Source organism: Chanos chanos, chromosome 2, assembly GCF_902362185.1.
Source record: "Chanos chanos chromosome 2, fChaCha1.1, whole genome shotgun sequence".
NCBI classification, from domain to species: Eukaryota; Metazoa; Chordata; class Actinopteri; order Gonorynchiformes; family Chanidae; genus Chanos; species Chanos chanos.
Window position 1 is genome coordinate 49,946,593 of NC_044496.1, and position 22,638 is coordinate 49,969,230.

The 22,638-nt window shown below is 39.4% G+C and overlaps 3 protein-coding genes across 3 annotated transcripts; 1 reads left to right on the plus strand and 2 right to left on the minus strand.

Annotated features, from left to right (window-relative positions):
• The first annotated feature begins 6,336 nt into the window (after window positions 1-6,336).
• Window positions 6,337-9,803, plus strand: LOC115805754 (ADP-ribosylation factor-like protein 3). The gene is made up of 6 exons (XM_030766430.1): window positions 6,337-6,354; window positions 7,089-7,232; window positions 8,206-8,322; window positions 8,680-8,730; window positions 9,115-9,300; window positions 9,759-9,803. Exons 1-6 carry the CDS (start codon window positions 6,337-6,339, stop codon window positions 9,801-9,803), a joined length of 561 nt encoding a protein of 186 aa, XP_030622290.1.
• Window positions 9,804-10,488: 685 nt separating this feature from the next.
• LOC115805009 (profilin-3-like) lies at window positions 10,489-10,908 on the minus strand. The gene has a single exon (XM_030765494.1). It carries the CDS (start codon window positions 10,906-10,908, stop codon window positions 10,489-10,491), a length of 420 nt encoding a protein of 139 aa, XP_030621354.1.
• Window positions 10,909-14,585: 3,677 nt separating this feature from the next.
• LOC115806038 (soluble guanylate cyclase 88E-like) lies at window positions 14,586-22,469 on the minus strand. Its single transcript, XM_030766764.1, has 18 exons — window positions 22,350-22,469; window positions 21,976-22,116; window positions 21,613-21,752; window positions 21,239-21,373; window positions 20,869-20,992; window positions 20,654-20,773; window positions 20,419-20,503; window positions 20,144-20,230; window positions 19,644-19,761; window positions 19,358-19,487; window positions 18,511-18,657; window positions 18,064-18,210; window positions 17,733-17,889; window positions 17,186-17,295; window positions 16,732-16,821; window positions 15,864-16,010; window positions 15,442-15,579; window positions 14,586-14,744 (listed from the first exon to the last, which is right to left on the minus strand). Exons 1-18 carry the CDS (start codon window positions 22,467-22,469, stop codon window positions 14,586-14,588), a joined length of 2,295 nt encoding a protein of 764 aa, XP_030622624.1.
• Between the last annotated feature and the right edge of the window lie 169 nt (window positions 22,470-22,638).

Here is a 22,638-nt window from a genome sequence, read left to right on the forward strand (position 1 = left end):
ATGAGTTGATTTTTCTAAACGTTCTGCAGCCTCCTACGGCCCACCGTGCAATTCCTTTGGTTAAACCTCTTATAGCGACCATCTCTGTATGCACAGATGATATAGTGGTAGAAGAATCATAAAGTTCTATCTTATGCATGACAAGGCCATTTACTCTGGTTCACACATCTAGTCATATTAGTTCAGGTTCAATTTGAATATTAGATAAACGGGCAAACACACCTTTCTGTCAAAGCGGGAATAGTGCAGAGATCTGTGAAAATGACGACGGGAGACTCACTTTTGCCTACTCCCACCAAACTCTTCTCCCATCACTTCACGCAGGCGACCTAATAAACTACAATCAAGGACAGGTGCTTTTCCCTACGTGAACACGCAGTCTCACTGCGTCTGAAAGTAGTTAACAGGTGACGCCACATAACTGCATGATTTGGTTTTGAATAGACTCATTTTTTACAGATTTTAAATATTTAACATCTTGCATATCAAGTTAAAGCTGAGATGTAACGTCTTACTGGTTACAACACGTAATTTAGGCTATGCTGCCAATATTTCACAATGTTGGCATTTGCTGTGAAGCTGATGCTTTCTCGCGTAAGTAAACACGGCAAAGCAGTTATATCTGAACTGTCTAAAGTAACCTCAAAGTGGCACGTGTATGTGTTCCATATTATGCTATATGTGAGTAATTTGAACGGAACCGTTGTTTATGTCTCATCTAAAATGTAGTCTGATTATTATGTCTTCGGTACTGCTGAAATAACAGCTGTTTCAAGTGATAGTATGTAGGGTATGTATGTATGTATGTATGTATAAATAAAGAAAGAAAGTAAGAAAGAAAGAAATAAGCGAGTTTCCCGTCCTATGTATGCATGCGATCGTGCGGATTTAGTTTCGTCTTTTACGGCTCATACTGCCACCTACTGTTTTGGACAGCCATTTCCCAGAAATTTTATAATTTCAGTTAAACTTGAGAACAGCTTTTCTTGACTGGAAACAGCTGTATTTGTGCAACGTGTATTTGCAGAGGTGGAAAATGAAAGTCAAAGGGTAAATCCACCATGCATCATAAATGGGGGAGAAAAGAAACTGCCTATGAGCGAACTGCTATACTTTAGGGCTTCTAGAAGATGACCTGTAGTACTTCACAAACAATGAAAGTTAAAAGAATAAGAGTTCGAATCAGAGCAGCGCTTAGACAGAGACAATCTGTGCGCAGAGAGCTCCTCAAGATTCAATGTGATAATCTCAGCAATGTTAAAAATAAAATAAACAAAAACTGCACTGATGCGTAGTTTCCTTCATGGTAATCTACCTAACCACATGTGGGGCATGCATAGCATTTCAAAACCACCACTATACTTTCTATAGCTTGCGCTGTGCTGTCAGTCGTACCGGTCCGTGACTGAACTTCTCTCACAAAATAAACGATTCTTATCATTAAAATCTGCACACGGAATCAGAATACGGAATTTCCGCTGTTTTGTTTCCTGGGTGATATGTCATAAATATCTGCAATTTTTTTGTTGTTGTTGTTTTTGGCTGTAGTACCTAGTCAGCATTTTACAAAGACACATACTCCTTTTGTGGTTGTGAGCTATACGTCCCTTCTGAATAGTTCGATCGGCTTACTGCTAACAGGAAAATTGCAAATACCCTTACTGGCAAAATACTGCCGGTATCATCAAGTATTTCGTATTTGCCTTGCTGCGAGGTTGACTTTTTCCTGTACTGTACATTTAGTGTATGTACACTGTTTTTGCTACTTCCAGAAAACGTCAGCGATTTTGCATAACATAAACAGAACACCCTCGCTTAATTTACTTATTGGTGCTTTATGTATCGCCCATGGGCTGAAGTATCTTGGCTTTTCGTTCACATTTAAAGAAATATTCATCAACTCATTTAAAAATATAATGCCCCGACCTTGTTCATACCAGTGTATTAAATATAAAAATACTAAGTCCACAAGTGTAGACGCCATAATCTCGACGATTTTCTTTCACAAAGTAGACGAGTTCACTGTTGCTTTGGTGACCATGAAAGTTCAACGAATGAGGTGATTTGCATTGATATCAATGTTTAGATCTACGAACGCTTTCTCTGAACAATGCCAGACCTGTGTTTTACAGCAGGGAAGGAAAAAATAGTCTCTCATTCCTGGCAGTTGCACTGGTGTTGTCACACAGTTCTTGGAGTAAAGGTAACATTAAATAGGCTACTTTATGACAAACATTTTTCCCTATGATACCGAACCTTTTAGGGATATGGTATATGTGTGTATTTAATATGTGTTTTGTTTCCTGTACTGATGTAATATGTGTGCTTTCTTACAATTTTGCACTTGCCTCGTTACTTCTTACACACATTGGTAATGAACATTTTCAGATTTTGCCATTATGATGTAGGGTTGATGTCGTAAATTTGACAAATAACCTGATGTGGGGACAGTGTGAATGATATTCTGAATCTTTATCACGGTGCTTTTGTAATAGACATCACAAATGAATGTCAGGTTTAATTAATTAATTGTTACGTATTGTGTTCTATACCAAAACATTTAAGATTTCGATGACTTAACTTTTTAGGTATCCATAGCCACAAGAATGAGGCTTAACTCAGCTAATGATTGAGTTCTTCACTATACAATAGCAAATGTTAATATTGTTTTGACACTTTCACAGATTCATTGGGGCTTTTTGACATGATTCTATTTCTCTCCACCTGCTTGTTCTTCCTCTGTGAGTTTGTTAAGTACACCTAGACATGTTTCAACTAGTAATTAGAGACTGTTTGCATTTTGCATAGTTACACATGTGACCTCTTCCTCTCCATAGGTCATTGGCCAGTTACCGTTACCTCAAGTTGTGATGTGTGTGAATGTAAGGAGTGTAGTAAGTAATCCATTAAAGTTATCTTAACCAGGTTGCTTGTGTATGCATAAAACCTGCTTCAAAGAGTCACTGACCACCTCATTCAAGGATTTTTGGATGTTTAAAAATATAGAAGATGTCTCCAGATGACCAAGTAATACACAGAAGTGTTTTTGAATAAGATTCGTTCTGTTGTAGGCTCAATTCTGGTTTTGGTACCAACATTTGGTATCTATTTTACTTACCTCAGTAATTGTGTGGAATTCAGAGGTGGCAGCGGAAGCTGCCTCTGGGCCGTTTTGCCGCTCAACACTTTGTTGTTTTGCTGGTAATGCCACATCTGAGACCTCTAAACATTTGATTTTTTTTCTAGTCTGCTACCCAAAGACATCATTTTCAGTCTGCTACCCTGAGACAAGGTTACCCTGCTTTTGCATTTGTTCTGAAGAATGAGATAACTGGCAAACCATATCTATACACAAATGATGCTAAAAAGATGAATTTTCACAGCAATAAGCAAATAGTCAACCTTTATGTACGAGGCCTCAGATAACACACAAAACCTCCATCTTACGCATTGACTGGCTTGACAGTCCTGTGCTGAAAGGAGGTATACTATAAAGTAAGTCCCTTGGCTGGAGTTGGGAAAGCGTTGAAGTAGTATGTCTAAAAGCAGTTTGTTACAATTTAAAAAAACAAAAACAAAAAAAAAAAGCAAATGAGGTCCACGGCTTCTATATTTACAGACTCTGGTGATACCCATAAAAATTAAATAAAATTAGATAGACTGCAATACTGCTTTCAAACAGACATTGCTTAGTAGGGATTGGTATGTATATTAGTTTGTGTAAGACCCAGACATCAGAAGAACTCCACAGACTCGTTGAATATTCACTTTACATTGAATATCTATATTAGACGTATGTTAAAAGAGTGTTTTGAACTTGTTTAAGAGTAAATTAGAAAATTTGTATTTGCATATTTCCCATCATTCCAGATGTTTCCAAGTGCTGAATAAAAGGTATCTCTGACAAGCTTATCTTGTGCTTCAGGTGCAAAGAAATCATAAAAACTTGCTGATGTATTATAGATGCAAAAAACATTGATTTATGTAATACCAAAAGAAACATATGATTTATTGGCTATCTGCTATCAAACAGCCGGTAGATCAGAACCCCATATAACCTTTTACTTTTTTCTGGCTTTTGAAGACTTTAAGGTCACTCTGAACGCCACCAGTTTTGAAGTCGTCGAGGGAGGAGATCTTTCTGTGACCTGTGAACATAACGTCTCCTGTGTCCTTTCCATCGTTTGGTTGAAAAATGGCAAGCCAGTAGACAATGAAAATGAAACAGTACTAGTGCTGAAAAGACTGCTCAAGGTTAATGAATCTGACCTGGCATGCACTGTGCGCAGTCCATGTGGGAACTTCACGTCTGAATCGGAAAAACTCGAAGTCAATGGTGTTTGTTCTTCATTTTCACCTTACTAACTGACATATTTCATTCTTGTATCATAACACACAATGTTAAGATTAATCAGAAGTTTGGCATTTGCAGTTATTATGTTATTATCTTAATTAGGTACCTCCAAACAGAATTGCAAAATGTAATCTGACAGACACCATACAAAGAGCAAAGAACTGTAATTCCAAAGTTAGCTATTAGCAAGTCTGTAGTTAAAATGGCATAACTTCTCATCTCACATTTCATAACAGTTAGTGCCATATGCATTAGATGTGAAAATGCCCTATATTTGATTAGCCTTCTGTACATATTTGTTTAACAAACTTGTGAGCCATGCATACAGACTTTACTTAAGTTATGATTTTGTTTTTATTTGTTTTTCATGTGGTCTTGATGAATAAAGCAGATAGCTCAATGATCATTCTGGCAATATGCGGTGTAACTGCTATTGTCCTCCTTGTGATATTCACAGTTGGAATGAAACTTCTCTTGAAAAGGGACATTGGTGAGTTCAAATCATCATTCTCTAGACTGATAGATAAATGTGAGTTTCAGAGATCTGGGAGTGCAGATCTGAATTTGCTTCCAATCTCTCTCTCTCGCTCTCTCTCTCTCTCTCTCTCTCTCCTAATTTCTACAGCAAACAGAAAGGCTAAAAAGAGGGCCAACGACCAGTCTCAAGCCAACACCTCCATAACCACGACTTGATTATGGTGAGAACTTCAAATTCTGCATTTGAACAGTTGAACAGAAATGTTCGTGAATTCAGTTCACTCGGTCTTCTGCAGTTCTTTGTGGCTAACCCTGATTTTCTTTCTTTTTTTTTTTGGTCTCTCTCTCTTCAGATTGTGGAAGCACATCAAAAGGATAATCCAAAAATATAAAATGAAGTTTTTTAATTTTTAAATGCATCATTATATTTAATTTCTGTCTCATGTCTTGATACTAGTATGCATTGTACTTTAACAAGAATGAAATGCTGATAAAATATCTATTATTGAATAGAATGAGAATATAGTATACTGCGTAGTTAAGAAAAAATGTTTTGATAAGATTGTCAGTAAATGACAGACATTTCAGTAGTCTACTATGGGTCTGTTTCTCAGGGTACAGATAGATTATCTAGGTGTTGGCCGTTGCACCAGAATTTTGCAACCTAAGTTGAAGAGTATCTAACCTAGATAATGTTTTTTTCAACTCTCAGAGGAGAAAATGACCCGGAAACACTTAATCCTCACAGGTCAAGCCAGATTAAAACCCTCACCTCCGCAAGACTGGTAGGGAGGGTTTGGGTGTAATGGCAGGTCAGGTTAAGCAACATTCAACAAGTGTCCTTTCAGCAAACTAAATACCATAATGACAAACTTTTCACCCAACCAAAAACAGACCTTTCAGTGTAATATTCTTTCATACAAGGCAAAACAGTACAACTTTACAGACTACAGGCACTGAGATATGGAGAATCAATGTGAATAAAGAATTTGAGATTGGAGGCTTTCACTGGCTATGTTCTTCTTTCAAAATATGTATGTGTGTGTGTGTGTGTGTGTGTGTGTGTGTGTGTGTGTTACGAAAGTTGGTGCTATAGTGTCAGTGAGCCTAAGTGATTCCCCTCGGTAGCAGCTGGTCTAGAGATTATCCAGGTAAAGCTTCAGTGCAGGGGAGAGAGAGAGAGGGAGAGAGAGAGAGAGAGAGAGAGAGACTAATTCCGTCCTCTTAATCCCTCCTTCCTCCTCCACTCCGGTCCACTCCACAACTCCACAGAAGAACTTCTCAGACTGTCCACGGATTTCTACCCCACAAATTCAGACACGCACACACGCATTCACACTCACACCTGAGGCGTGCGGAAGAAGGGAGAGGTTCTGTCTGGGTATCAGCTTTCAGGTTCACAAGAAACAGTCATATTAAACTCACGTACATACACGCTTGCTGACCCGTGGAGTTAACTGGAGGATGTAGCTGGGCCTGGTACGAAAGCAAAATCCAAGGACAAAATGGGAGAGACTCCAAAGGTATGTTAGATGATTGGAGAACTAACACGTTTCATTATTCTTAAATGTTCAGAAACAATATCGAAATAAACAGCTTTAAATCATTGAAATGTTCAGTTGTAATTCTGTTTTAAGGTAAAGGAAAAGAGCAGAGATTTTGTAGGCATAGCAGATTGTCTTTAGATTGCGTGCGTCCGGTGTGTTACCTTTGCTTTAACTAGATATCTGACTGAATGAAGTTATTGAGAACGTTTTCTGTTTCTTGTGCTAACTTACATAAAGAAAGGGGACGTGTTTGTGGAGCATGGCCTCCTGGCCCATCTCTCCATTAATCTAATTACTCTAATCGGTCAGCCATTACATGAATGAGCCATGAATAGATGTCTGTGCCGAACTAAATTAAAAGACAGTTGGAATCATACGCCCAGCACAAAGAATTACTCAACCATTTGGCACAAATGTTGCCAGATATAGGTTTTTAACTGACTGTGTTTTAAAATCATCACTCTTTGGTTTAATCATAGTCCGGCCACAAAGCAGAAGTCTGTTTTAAAGAGCTCTCTCCCGTGACAAAGCTTATATTTCACTTACTGCAAGTATAAATTCCACCATTTAATCCTGCTTTAAATAGAAATATCACGATATTTATATGAAGGTATAAAGTAAGTTGTGGAAGATGCTTAGGCATTCTCTTATAATTCTTTGGTTTTACACACAAAAAAAGGGATGATTTTTTTTCCCCTCTTGTTGTCCAGGGCTTGCTCTCAGTCATTCAGAAACTGAAAGGCAGCACAGAGCAGGAACTGAGAATTGTTCTGTTGGGACTGGACAACGCTGGCAAAACAACATTACTGAAAAAGCTGGCCTCAGAGGACGTCAACACCATCACCCCAACACAGGTCAGAGACCGCATATCGCTTCACCACAGCCTTAACTCGCCCAAGATTTGAATACAAAATTAACATTTTTAAACATGCAGCTAAATATTGGCTTTCGCGTTAGAAGCGTTCCATTTTAGAACTTGTTGATCTTCCTTAACATATTCACACGCACACAGTGGAGATACAGACAATACAGTGGAGAATACACAGAGCATAGGAAGCAATCAGCCTCGTATGTAGCCTCATATGTATTGAGGTGAACATGTGAAGTAAAGGATTCACGTCGCAGACTGCTTCATACCGTGATGTCTTTGCCCACCTTTTTACCGTTTGCACAGAATTTAATTTCTGGTTGTCTCAGATCTAAGCGTAAGAAGGCAGCATTAATATTTCACAGCCAGCATAATTCAGAGTTAAATACTCCTTAGAAGCACTGGAGAGGTGAGAAAACAAGGATTGACCAGGAGGTCAGAGTTTAATCCTGGGCGGTGTTTTACAGTATAAGGTTTATTAATCAGAGCAGAGAATTACAGCATGGGACAATTTAGGAAGACTCACAATAGACCGGGAACACACGCTTTTCTAGGAAAACATGTCACGAGATCCTAACAGCGTCCAAAAGAACGTATACACAGCAAAATCTCTTAGGGTGTTAACAAATAGATGGTTGTTATTTACTGATTCACCGTAAGGGTATGAGGATAAAGACTGTATTGATGTTTGCTAAAAGGAAAAACCAATATAACATATACTTCACTTATGACTACAGTGCCTTGCAGGTATTTAAGCAAAAAAGCTGTTGTTTTTAAGTGCTGTGCTTTCTGTACATTTTCTTTCATGTTTCAACTGTGATTTCAAGTTGAATGAATTTTGTGCCTCCACACCAAACATGCCAAAACCAGCTTCTGGTTAATACAGCATATTCGGTGAAGAGGTCCATTCAGGTTTTGAAGACTAGTTTGAAGTGCTGTAAGGTTCCCTCTCTCTCCAGGGTTTCAACATAAAGAGTGTAGCATCTCATGGAATGAAACTTAATGTATGGGACATCGGAGGACAGAGGAAGATCCGCTCATTCTGGAAAAAATACTTAGAAAACACAGACTTACTGGTGAGACAAAGTCAAATCCTTCTCATCTGAAGGAGTGAAGGAATTAAACTGGAAAATGTAAATTCATGTAAATGAATGCATTCTGTGTGTTTGTGTGTGTTGTGTGTGTGTGTGTGTGTGTGTGTGTGTGTGTGTGTGTATGTCCACACACACACACACACACACACACACACACATATATATATATATATATATATATATATATTTTTTTTTTATTTTTTTTTTACAAAATCTATTATAAATTAATGTAGTCTCAACCTGTAACAAGTGATAATAGGAGCATATGCCATTTTCATTTGTGTCTGAATGTTTGGATGCACCCTTTAACACGTTCTGTGTTTGTTTATCTGTCCTTAGATTTATGTGATAGACAGTGCAGACAAAAAGAGATTTGAAGAAACTGGACTGGTAAGATACAAATGTTCTTTTTTTGTGCATCTCTATTCATGCATTTGTCTGATGCTAATGACAAAGATCTGAGAGCAAAATTTCATTTGCATCCTCTTTGTCATAAAAAAAAGAAAAACAATAATGAAGAAAACTTAATAACAGCAAGTGAAGATGACATGCATGTTTTGACCTGTCAAAACCATACTTTCATTGCAGAAACGTTTTCACTGTACAAATAGAATTTGCTTTGATTTTTTTTTTTCTTTTAGAATATTTTCCTCTCACTCACTCTTGTCTGTTTCTGTGTGGTGAGGAGTATTTACATTGTAAATTTAATGTGTTTGCATTGTTTTAGCTTATTTACCAGGTGACTCATTAATATGTGTCTCTACATGCATGTAGGAGCTGTCAGAGCTGGTTGATGAGGAACATCTAAAGGGAGTTCCTATTCTCATCTTCGCTAACAAGCAAGACCTAGCCACTGCGTCTCCAGCCAGTGAGATCGCTGAGGGACTGAACCTACACACATACAGAGATCGCGTGTGGCAGATACAAGCCTGCTCTGCCGTATCTGGGGAGGGAGTACAGGTAGGCACCACTAGAGGGAGCTATAGTAGGCAGTTCTCACGTTAAGATGATTGTTTAATTTCTTTCTCCTTTGAAATAAACAGATTAACTCCACATTCCATTTATGAGAAGAGAAAGCTGTGAAGGAAAATGATTTTGTAGTTCAGCATAGTAAGGGAACAGCTATAAAGAAAACATATTGTAATGTGTATGATACTCGCAAAGTGGATGTACTTTGATGTTTACTACATCAAAGTAGGAGTAAGAGATGAACACCACTAGAGGGTGCTAGTGCACAGCAGGAGAGCACGGCCTAGGCAGAATAGATGTGCCCACAGGGACAGAATCTGTTCTCTTCATTTACTTTTTTTTTTTTTTAACTAAAGTGTTACAAACATAAAGATAGACAAACTGGGGTTTTAAAATCTAGTTTATGAAAAGGAAATAAAATTTAAATAATTCTCTTCTCTCACTAACAGGATGGGATGAACTGGATCTGCAGTAATATTGTAAATAAGAAATGAACCTCCGGAATGCACCATGAGATGCATGAGGGGGAAAGGTCAAAGGTCAGTTTTTGCCTATGTCTGCTGTGTTCACATATTGTTGTACCCTGCCATACAATGTGCATGTGTACAAAACGTTTGATTTTATAATTTTCATGAGAAATAACCAAAATTACTGAATCATGTTTTGTATTGGCTTCATAAAGTCTTTTGTACAAGACACATTTAATCATGCGTGTAAATAGCATGTAAGAGAAAGATATGGCTGGGAACATTTATAAGAATGTATATTAGTGATAGTTTGTGGAAAAAAGAAAACTCAGTTTCCCATTAGACCTGTGTCTGTATAGGAATGATAAACTAGACCAATATAGTGCGAGAGAATGTGTGTGGACTATAAAGATGTTAGTTACCGTGGTTGTGATTGACCATTTTCTCATTAAATAAAATGCAAATTCTTTACACTCTTGCTTGTTTCAGTTTTAACTTCCCTCCTACATTCACACTCACACCTAAATTGATTTTCAGACACGCGGAGCCTCACATAAATGAATTTGTGTTTTCTAAATTAAGGCAAAAATCCCCTCCTGGATCCTCCTTGGCTAAAAACATCAGAAGACATGCAGAAAATGAAAACAGGGACAAGATTTTTATATTATCATTCAAAGCTTTTAATGTTCTCTACATTAGATGTGACTAGCTGTCACAGATATCTCCTCTTTAAATCCATGGCCAAATCACACACTCTCTTGTTCACTAGTCCGCCATGAGCGCCTCTCTTGCCTATCACAATCACCAAAGCTTTAGTGGATCTGGCAACAGTCACGGCTTTCCCATCGCCGTTCTTAGTTCTGAGGTCCACAAAACAGGGTCTGGATTCTGGACCAATCATATGATCCCGAATAACCACCATCTTCCTTCCACCAAGAGTGATGCCCATCCTGCAGAGAGTTCCTCTGTCTTTGCCCACAAGCGCTTCAACTTCCGTCGGGGAGATGGCAGCCAGGATCCCTCCGGGCTTTGCAACCCACACTGCCCTGTTGTCATATAGACCCACAACTGCCACATCCTCTACAAGCTTGTCTTTCAAAATGACCTGGATGAAGTCTCTCCATTCTGTCATTTTCGTTTTCAAGAAAACAGCTTTGAACCAGTTCTCCTTAGAAAGAAAACATCTGCTGTAAATATGTTCTTATATATACCATACCATCTTTGGAAGACAACCAACAATCATTAACACTGAGCTGTATTTTTATGAAATCATTTTTACAATATTGCCGTCCATAGCAGTATTCCGTCGCTGTCATAATTGCACCATGGCAACAACAGTACTTATGATAAGCTCTTTCATTTCATGTTTCACTCACTTGATTAAATAACTTCTGGTGGATTGTCTGATCACATCTGAGACAACCAGATGAGTTAATAATAGCCAAGTCAAATAGATGTCAGCACTGGAGAGCTGCCTGGCAGAATGCCAAAACAAAACCGTGAACAATAAGCTGCGTTTAACATGCATAATCTCCCCCTAACAAAACACAAACAGGGGTGGCAATTTTGTGTGGTCTCTTTTGCATGAATGGTCAGTTATTCTTGGAGGTAGAGTGCCTCATTTGAAACTCAAAGATGCTTTGCAGTTTTGGATGATGAAATGGGCGGCAATTAGAAACATTTTTATTAAGATGGTGATTTGCTCAGATGACTTTGCCTCTCGGCCTTTCGGCTAAGATCTAGCAAGCTGTCACTTTTTATCAGCTACTTTTTAACAAGAATTTCTCCCAGAGGTTGAATACACTTTATGTTATCCTAATTTTGACTACCATAATGAGATAATCAAGCAAAAGTTATAATCCCTGTGATAGTCTTTTAGTGAATGGCTTGAAATGAATCTAATAGATTTGCATGTCGGGATAATATTAGGTTAATAAATCATTTAAATTTTACGTGTTAATCTATTTTATGAAGTTAGGCCGCAGTAACACAAAATTCCCTACGCAGAGTGATATTATTCAGAAAGAACTGAGAAAACCATTCAACGGAGACGTCAGTCAGTCTGTCAAACCCTACAGAGCCACTCCCTGTCCTCCAGTTGTGTGCCTCCTGTTATTGTTTCTCTTTTTCTCTCGCTTTCACATCTTTGTTGACCTATGATCAACTGCTGATGTCATGTTCAAGCTCTCAGCCTCTTAGCGAGTGTAGTCATGGCAACATCACCCCTCAGAGCCACCGCCGCCGCCACCACCACCACCACAATCCATTTCTTCCCCCTTTTTTTTTCTCTCTCTTCTTCAAATCTTCCTTTTGCTTTGTGCATCAAACGAGACATCACACAGACTGAAGCACAAAAGCGAGCGGAGCTCTTTTCTCAGGGGCGGCGGTGCTGAAGAGGACTCCGCTGGTGAGAAGCACGTTTTAATTGTACGTCTTTAATGGCAAATGCCTCGTCACCTTTTAGAGTAACCTGCCTGAGGGTTTTTTTTTTTTTTTTTATCTTTTTGTAAAAGTTTAAGCTAAAATCATTTTCAGAGTTACACTTTAGAGATTATTAGATGATATTAAAAAAAAAGACTGTAAAAGGTTTAAAAGAAATACAAAAAATGTTATATTTGTAATTTTATTGGAGGGGATAGGAAGGGAAAATGCTTTTTTTTTTTTTCCTAAATCAGCTGATCTTGATTTCTCGATATCAGAGTTAACCTGTTGCTGAATTTCATTGGCAAATGCTGATGACTGTCGCTGACAGTGATTACATTTCAAACAGAGTAATGTAATCAAGAGCGATATTAAAATGAAAATAATTCTGTCGATTTATTGTATTTTTATTACTCTAAGAATAGTGCTGTTACAGCACCTGAGTGTGAGTCACAGATTAGTTAGCTGTTGTCATGACATGACTGACATGTCTGTTTTTATAACAGTCATAATCTGAAAATCCTTTTCTTTGATTTCACAACAGGTTTCTGAGGTGCAAATCGAATGTGACTCACAAATTGGACGAGAAGAGAGAATCTGTCATGCCAAATAAAACCTACTTTAGCTCTGGTGGTCCACACCAGACTGTGCCCTTCTCTGGCCCCGTCTGGACGCCAAGACCGCCCCTCCCCTCTGACTACCCCGGGCAGGATGATTACATGCACGTTCACACCATCCTCATCGTCATCATCTTCTGTGTGGTGTGTTTTCTGCTCCTGGTGGCTTTTTCCTACGCTTTCTGCTTTCACTGTACCCTGCGGGCGACACCCAAGGACAGCCACCCGGACGCCGGCTACAGCCTGGACAGAGAGGACGCAACTTACAGACGCAGTTCATCCTGTCCTTCACTGGGCAACGCTATCTGAGAAGAGTGAAGAACGATGACGAGCCAATCATGCGGTGCTTGACTTCAGATGGTCCTCTGCTTGTTAGCTGTTCATGGACAGCTCTTTCTTAGTTGGGGAACTACAAATATCAGATCATGTATCACTGAATTCTATTGCGCCGCAGGACAGCTGCTGTCCCTTTTTGGGAGAATTAGACTTAAAACAAATGGCTCGACCTCTCCTTTAGACAGTCGCCTGTAAAATGATACTCTACCTTTTTGAGTCAAGCACTTCAACTGAGCAGAGAACTATTTATTAATCTTTGTATGTTTATTTGAATCCTTATTTTTGTTGTATGCTTATTTTGTCGAACAAATATATATTTATTTTCATTTTAATGCTGATTTTTATATTCAAAGAGCACTTCATTATGCATGGCAACCATTCTAATGTATTAGAGTGTGGCATCTTTACAATCAGTTATAATCATGTATTGTTCGTTTGTACTACGGTCTTTTCAATCTGTAATTGGCTGGTATTTGTCATGTTCGTAAAGAAAAAGAGAAAACAATCAAAATGATTTGCTCCAGCTGCTCTCTCGACCATTCTTAGTGTCACGCGTTTTATTTTGAAAGACATGTCTGTTGTACAAGCTGAAAACGAGACACTCAACACAAAAGCTTAACAAACTCTGTGAGGAAGAACAATGTTTCAGAAAGACGCATAGAGCAAAGAGCCAATTTCATTAACTCAAAACATTACAGCATAATTAATCTAAATAAAGACCTATTTACAAAATACGTATATCAGTGTAGAGCATTTGAATTTACCTGTACATTGAAATATGAATTCTTTTGAGTATGGTGGCTAGTAGTGTATCAGCATTACACATGACAGTGTATTGAAAAATGTTACCATATCTATGAAGGGGGTTTGGATCATTGACATCATTCCAACATTCTTAATGACTCACTCTACTGGCTATCATAAAGTACAACCTATTCATTCTGAAAATGGGAGATAGAAAGAAACATTTAGAAATGAATAAAATCATTAGAAAATTAAAAATGGGATTTACAAACATATTGGCCTCATTAAATGAAGCAATACTGCAGAATCTCAGATATTCATGTGTGTAATTAAATACTGTTTTGTAAGAGATTATGACATAGAGATAAATATGTCCTGTGAAGTGTCTTAAATCTATTGGTTAAAATAGGATGCAGCCAAGACAACACAGTGAATCAAAAATCCCTCGTGCTGTCTTACAGTGACAGGCAATAAAGCATGTAATCTTATCTAAACATATCTATGTACATTATTAAAAATAGACAACAGGGACTCCGATTGGAAACCAGCCAGTCAGGACTAAATTGTTCTGATTACAAAGCCTAACTGAGAAAACCAAGCAGGCCAACTCAAAACCACACCATGCAGCGAAACAGCAGCCAAGCTCAAAGTTAACATAAACACGAGTCTAATCGTCATGGTTACTCCTGGCTCAGGACACAGTGCACATGGCGCTTTTCTCAGAACAGCGGGAATCGCAGGAACCTTCCGGTGACTCCATGATTGAGTCTCTGCCGTCAAACTGCGGGGAGTCCAGTTCGATGTGCGGGTCCTGTAGACTGCCATCCTGCAGTGTGTCCTTGTAATGAGACTGAGAGCCAGAGGGTAGGAAACACAGTCATTAACACACAGCTTCTGTTTGTCTTCAGTTACTTTACCAAGGACTACTCAACAAAATTACACCCTGTACTGTTTTGGCTGACTTTTATGTGTGAGTGCTATGATTATTTATTTTACTGGGAGTTTTTTTTTCTGTTTGTTTGTTTGCTTTTTTTGACACATCAGCAGCTCCCCCAACCACATGCTAATTTTAGTGTGTTTCTTATCATTCCTTCTCTTTTTTTCCATTTATTTTAAAGCTGTTGCCAAGTAAATACCAATGTGAACCCTGCTGCAGAGTCTAGTGGTACACCTGGAGTAATACCAATAAAAAAGATGTTGAAGAACTATAACCTCCGCAATATTATTGCAAGATAAATAGTAGATAGTAGCAAAAAAAGAGCTTTATAAAGTGTGAGGACAATGGGACAGTGGAACAAAGAGAGGGAGAGAGAGAAAGAGAGAGAGAGAGAGAGAGAGAGAGGGACAGAAAGAAAGAGAGAGAGAGAGAGAGAGAGAGAGAGATGGGACACAAAGGGAAAATACATAATATGAGGGTGAATATAATGGAAAATATGTAAATGCATTAGAGAATTTCATCAACGCTTCTTTGTGTCAGCAGTTGCTTTGAGACAAGGATAAAGAACCACAAACAGTGTTTTACGTTTTCCTGTACTCTCCTCTCTCACCTTACTCACAGACATTTCTTCCACTCGACACTCCTCCATGGACTCCTCAAGAGAGTTTCCAGAAGTTTCCATTTTCATGCGGTGGGAGCGGATAGACTTCACATCATCATCATCCTCACCAGCAACCGATGGGAAGACCTGTTCCAGAAGTACAGACATTGTTACCATAAACGTCTCTCCATATAAAAAGAAAATTAAGTTCAAATCAATATATAGTAGAAATAACAATAACAACATCATACAGACATAATAATACTAAGATGAAATGAAAAATGGAAAAATGAGGCATGAGGTGTCAAACAACACATCACAAGAAGATGACATAAGTAAATATTTATCACAGTTTTAAAGGAACTCTACAGGTTACAGAGTTAAGCTTAAAGGTCTGTAAAGGTGTGTGTGATTGTGACTCATGTGTGTACCAGTACTTCTTCATCAATAGAGGGTTCTGGTGCAGAGATGGTGGCTTTGCTGATAGTCTGAGCTTCAAACTGAGGGCAAGCAGCTTGAGCATTCCCATCCTTATCCCTTTTACCCTTCAGCCAGTATGTCTCAATCTCCACATTACCCTGTTAATAACCACCACATACTCACGGTCATTAGCCAATTCAAACACCACAAAATGAGGGAAAGACTCGGGCGATGAGTCATCGCAGGCTCCCAAAGGTTAATCTCATTACCGCCAGTACGCGCCATCCACACTAAATGTTTGATTCACCAAATGCTTAATTTTGCTGTGTACAAGACCGTGTTCAAGGGACTTCATTTTATGCGAGGCAAAAGTCAATACCAACACCGTAATAAAGCCTTGTTAGAAAAACAAGTAAAGCGTGATTTACAATATTCAGAGGGTTTATTTTAAATGTAAAGGTGATCGATACTCTGAGGCCGAAACTAACACAACTGTAAAGTGCTTACAGGCACTGTAAGGAGTCTAGTTGATTATTACTCTGATGAATTCATTATCAAAGAATAGCTTGAGCCACAACAACCAGAATCATTAACACAACGGTGCTACAGCAGTGTAAAGTACACTTCAGCTTCAGAAGGAGGAGAGACCGAGATAGAGAGACTCACATGTCATTTCAATAACATGCTTTCAATTCGCTCTAGGCTTCAATATAAGGATTTTCAGGGTAGTAAAATCTGAGGGTTAGTTTCCTTTCTGTGCATACAAAAACTATCCATTACAACCCAAAAAAGAAAAAAAAAACAAACCTCTTCTCCAGAAACACAGTATCACTTATAAGTTATTGGGAGGAGTTGTACTGGGTTACCATGGTGACTGACCTTGATAGTGATGGTTCCTCGCCTCTCGAAGATGAAGTGACTGCCCTTAAGATGCTCGTAGGTGGCACTGCTCAGCTGAATGTGCATCTCCTATACATCCCCAAAAGATCATTCATCTGTCAATCTTTACTTGTAACTCAGCTAAATTAGCAGCAGGCCTGCCGTCTTACAAAACGAGTGAAGAACACTGACTGTTTTTTTCTGGGATTTTACTCCCAACACAGATCAATGAGGTATGAAATATGTCTGTCCAGTGTTACTATGCCTCATGATTTCCCTTTCAGTGTTTTAATACTTAAATATATCAAAGCCACCTAGTAAAAATATTGAATGACATTAATTCTATCTTATTATCTGAATGCAGTTAAGGTCTACGTAAGTTCACAATGTGCAGTAAAGTCAGTCTCAGAAGAATGCTGTCCACAGAAACTGTCGCTGATGCTGTTTGGCTTACCTTCCCATTGCTCTCCATGGCTGAAGCTGTGTGGACAGTGTCACCATGGAGGCCATAACGAGGCATCTTGTGGCCGACGACCCCGGCCACCACCATGCCCGAATGGATGCCTGAAAAAAGCACCACCAACCTGGGAGTCAGCGGGGGTCAGATACCTCCAGCTGTGATAATATCAACCACACAGTCCAGTCTCCATCATAGATTTCTATCAGCTCCCCCTGCACAGGTCTAACATTAAGACACTGGTCAAAGACTGGTCCACCCTTCACGTTCTTCTGGCAAATTATACAGTTTTAGAGTTTAGGAGAGAGCCATTCCAATGGGCAAACAAAACTCCAACATTTATCAAACACTGCACAAAATGATTCACTGCTCTACAAATTGTCTCTAACTAAACATTACTAACTGGTGACACAGACCATGAAGACAAAATACTTCAACTTTCCTTATGACTTCACAAGCCCATTTTAGGCATATTTATTATGGCATCCAAGCCAATTAATGACACCATATTCATTCTGATCGACACTCTTTCCAGGCAACTCACCCACTCTTATCTGGATGTTATTGCCATTGGACGGGTCCTTCAGATGGTCAATGGAGCGCACCATGTCCAGAGCCATGTCGCAGATGTTATGGGCGTGGTACTTAGTCTTCTCAGGTGCTCCAGCCACAACCATGTAAGCATCGCCAATGGTCTCGACCTGAATTAACACAAATACACACAGACTCTCAATGTCATGATCAACTGATGTTACCACAGGCTGCACCCAAGAAAGGCCAGCAGAGTCAGTGTTTCTAATAGAGGCAAACGGCTGTGATATATGCCACCACATGTTGGTCTGCAATACACTTCTAAAGAATTCTAGAATGCTCACTTTGAAAACCCGGTGCTTCTCGCTCAGTGTGTCAAAGAGCGTGTACATGGTGTTGAGCATGGAGACCACCTGCATGGGTGTGATGTGGCTGCAGATGCGAGTGAAGCCCACCACATCACTGAAGAGAATAGTCACATCAGGAAACACCTGGCACACAACGAGTGCAGAGCAATATAATACAGCGGTTTCACAGCAGCAGAAACATTTCTGTGTTTCAAGACAAAACCAGGTAACATTATTTCACATTATGTTTCCACAAGCATAAGCATTGATTGGTGTGTTACAAATACTTGGACCAATCAGAGTTTGTGTTGATGTCTTTACACAAGCTGAAACATAAATTCATGTAGTAAAGAAATTGATAAACCAGTCCAGATGTGAGATGTTTGGTCACTCTTCCACAAGAACTTTGGTGGTCTTCAAAGATCACACAGTGCGTGTACTGACCTCACAGGTGTTGACGGCGGGCTCTCCCTTCCGCAATCTTTTGGCCACAGGTTTGGGAATCATCCTGTAGAGCAAGTCATCTGTCTTCTTCATCTCATAGTCTAGCATCTTCATGCTCTCCTCCAGTTTACTGGACTTCTTCTGTTCCTGAGGTCACCAAAGAGAGAAAGAGAGAGATAAAAGGATTGACTTTACTCTGAACTTTACTCTGAAGATTGAAGTTCAGCTTCATTCTGACCCAGGTGTCATTAGTGTAGCTGTTTGAAAATGTCAAAAATGACACACGCAAATGTTGCTGGTGTTTCCAATGCAGTATGAAAAATTAACACCAAGTAGGACTTACAGTTTCTACAAGCGTTGACTAAGGACTACATCTGCAGACTGAATCCAAAGAGATATTCGTCCTTGCATGAATGGATGTGACATGAAGAGATGAAGAAATTCTTGTGCATAACAAATCTATGTCATAAATATATAAAATGGTTTCATTTGGGTTGGTAAATAGATTTAGAAGTTTTGGAATGTGTTAAAGAGAGATTCGTTTGTGAAAGTGGCTCAAGGGCCATGTTTGTTGTAAACAGATCTGTCAAGTTGTCCAACGCGTTAGTGTCAAGATAATAGTGGGTGCTCTGTGTATTGCCAAATCAGTTTTACATGTCTGTTCACATTTTTTATTGATACTACAAGTGACATCTCATTTTCCTGAGTCTAATTGCCTTGTACCTTGTATTGCACATGCAAGGATAGATATTCTTAAGTGCACTCAAGCACACATACACTCTCTCTCTCTTTCTCTCTCTGTCAGACAGACACACATAGATGCACACACACACACACACAAACCTACCTGGATGAGAGCTCTCTTCAGCTCCTCTGATTGCTGAGTCCCTGCCAAGACTAGATCTCTGCTAGAGTCATGCATGCTCAAGTCATTGATGTAGAGGCCTGTCTTGAACATGGCACTCAAACTCTCCATTCTTCCCACACACATGCACACACACACACACACACACACACACACACACACACACACACACACACATATAAACAGTATTTCAGCACAATCCCCTGCATGAATATTCATATTGGGATTTGTGTGTGTGTGTGTGTCTCTTTTAGGCTGTTATTCTTACACTGGTGTCCCAAGAAAGATGATGGACTCCCACTCAGGCATGTATCTCATCTGGCCCTTCAGTTTCAGACAACGGCTGCCGTCACCCCAGCTCTCCATTGCATTGGCGCTGTTCCCATCTGTCAGCCGAATAAACACCCACATACTGATAATTAATCACACCAGTCAGGCCCTACTCAGAAAAGGCTCCAGACACACAGGCACAATCGAGTATTTCCGACGGCTAGCGTAGCTTCACTCTCATGCTCTTGGTCTTTCTGTCAGAATGAGTTACTGATTGCACAGTAAGTGGCTGCTTTTCTGTGATTATCTACGAGTTTGTTATGTGTATTTTTCTTAAATGAATAATAAAAGCCCAATTGTTCCCTGGACAGTGTCAATCCCTTGGATTAATTTAACTGCAGAACCAATGTTTACAGTGAGTTTACAGTCTGGAAAACTAATTTCAAATATGCTCATTCAAACGTGATGCATTGAGTTGGAACACTGGAGACACACAACCTTTATAATCGTCACCAATGATGGACTGAAAGGCCATAAGCTCTACATCCACATCGGCTGAACGATTGGCATTCTCATAATCAGAGTCTGTAAAAACAAACAGAGGAGCATATTACCATCATATTGCCCTGAAATACTGGAGAGGAAAAAAGAATCAGAAGAATCAGTAGTTATGGATAATGTGTGTGTGTGTGTGTGTGTGTGTGTGTGTGTGTGTGTGTGTGTATAAATATTGACAAGAAGTATTTGTAGCTGTTAAATAGGACCTTCCTTACTCTGGACTCTGTTATGAAGGTTCCTCTCTCTTTTCACTGGCTCTTTGGACATAATCTCAAAGAGATTATTAGGATGGGAAATGATCTGTTTGGGAATACATTCCATTATGTGGTTTCAATCTCTATGTCTACAATATTCTTTAAACAGTCGTGTTTTGTACTAACAAAGGGCTGCACAAAGAAGAACTTAGCAAATCTTATCTATAGTCTAGAACTCTCAGCACGACCTACTCACCATGTTCCAGGTGAACTCCACCAGGGGGCGAGCCAGCAGAAAGGCGTCATTAATCTTCTTTCCGTCCAGGTCAGGGAATACAGTGGCCAGGCCAGAGCCAACGTTATGCACAACCATGTCCTATATCACACAGATAACACAGTTCACAGAGAGTAAAGGTAAATGAGGAGAAACCAAGACGGGGGAACTGTGAGGCTTTGGCTCATTTCATTTACCTGTCTGAATACAATGTTGAAGGGAAAAACCTCAAAGAAAAAGTCACTAGTGATGGGCAGAATCTCTTGTTCCTCCTCATCTTCTTTCTGGATGTACCGGTAGGCAGAGTTATCAAAATTTAACCTAGGGGGGAAAAAAATAATATTCATAGTGTAATGGTGAACATGAAACTATCAGGTCTAAAAGAAATTCCCCAACCGACAAAAGCATAGTTTATTACTATGAATATCCCGGTGGGAAAAAAAAAATACCACAGCACATTACTGTAAAACTTAAAGAACAATATTGTACTCGCTTGTAACTTGAGTTAGGGCTGCAAATCTCAAAGGAACATAATGGTGAAATCAGAAATGAGTAAGTTTATCGTACCTCATAGTAACATGTGAGTAGTCTCCCACCAACTGCTCCGACAGGACCTCCACATGAATGTCAGTGTCATAGAACTGTTTTCCCATCTGCCTCAGCTGGCCCATGGCGTAATGCAGGTAACCCTTACGCTTACTCCTGCAAGACAGTTTAACACAAGTCATGGTACATGACACATGATAATTTTAGTGTTTTTAAAAGCTCAAGTTTGGCCAGTGCTAATGCTGGGGTTATTTTTCCTACATTTTTGTATTGTGCCTTTCCACTCTATATTTCAATCCATTCTTTCATCCCCTCCCTTTATCTCTCTCTCTCTCTCTCTCTCTCTCTCTCTCTCTCACTATCTCTCTGTCCGTCTCTCTGTGAGTTATGCTGACCGGTAGTGGAGGGTGACTCCAGTGGCAGACTCTTCCTGGCAGAAGAACGTGGGAGGCTGAACTTTCGGATAACTGAAGCGCAGATACTCATGCAGGTTATCCAGTCCATTCACAAAGTCACGAACGTGACGGCCCAAAACCTGCCACAGCCACAAAAAACACACACAAACAGAGTCGAGCTGTTTCCATTCTCATCTCAGAACATGCAGTTCAAGAACTGAAAATATCCATGGCCATACAGCTACCCGTATTAAACATAATAAGTCATTTTTCAAGAAACGAATATTGTTTAGCGTTTCAGCTAGATTAAACCAGCAAATGACTTAAACCACATAAAACAACGCAATCGGTGGCCCAGTCGACCTTAAGAATCCTGTCGTAGCCGTATTTCCCCACAAAGCCCAGGAAATAGACGCCCCAGGAGTTCATCAGCTCATTATAGGGTGTTCCTGTCACTCCACTTGCAGCCTTGGCAATGCGTGGAATCACACTCTCGCTGTAGACCTACGACCCAACGCAAAAGACATCTACATAATTCTTCACTAAAACATAACACATAAGGCAAAAAAAAATGCATAAGAAGCTGCCTTATATACTAAATATAATTATTTAGAGAAACACTTCATGTCGGTACAATTATTATCATTGTACTCGTATGGCGTTCTACTCTAGGTAATGCAAGGCGAATCCTCAACAAAACAAAGAGTTAAAGTTCAATTGTCAGATCATTTTCTTACCTGGTGTGTGACAAAGGAGTGTAGCCTGACATCTGCTCTCTCCCTCACTAACTTCCACACATCGTCCCCGTACGACTCCTTAATGAAGTCGTGTAGGCTCTCACAGAGAAGACCGTACATTCTGGTGCAAGTTATCACTACAGTCCAAGACAGATGTCTCCCTTAGGCACAGCAGAGCACTTTGAGCAAGAGTAAAGGAGAAATTCAGTATGAAGAAAAACAGTCTTCTGTTTCTCTGCTTCCTGTGATTTTTCTATTTGAATGGTCAACAAAGTGTGTTTGAATTTAC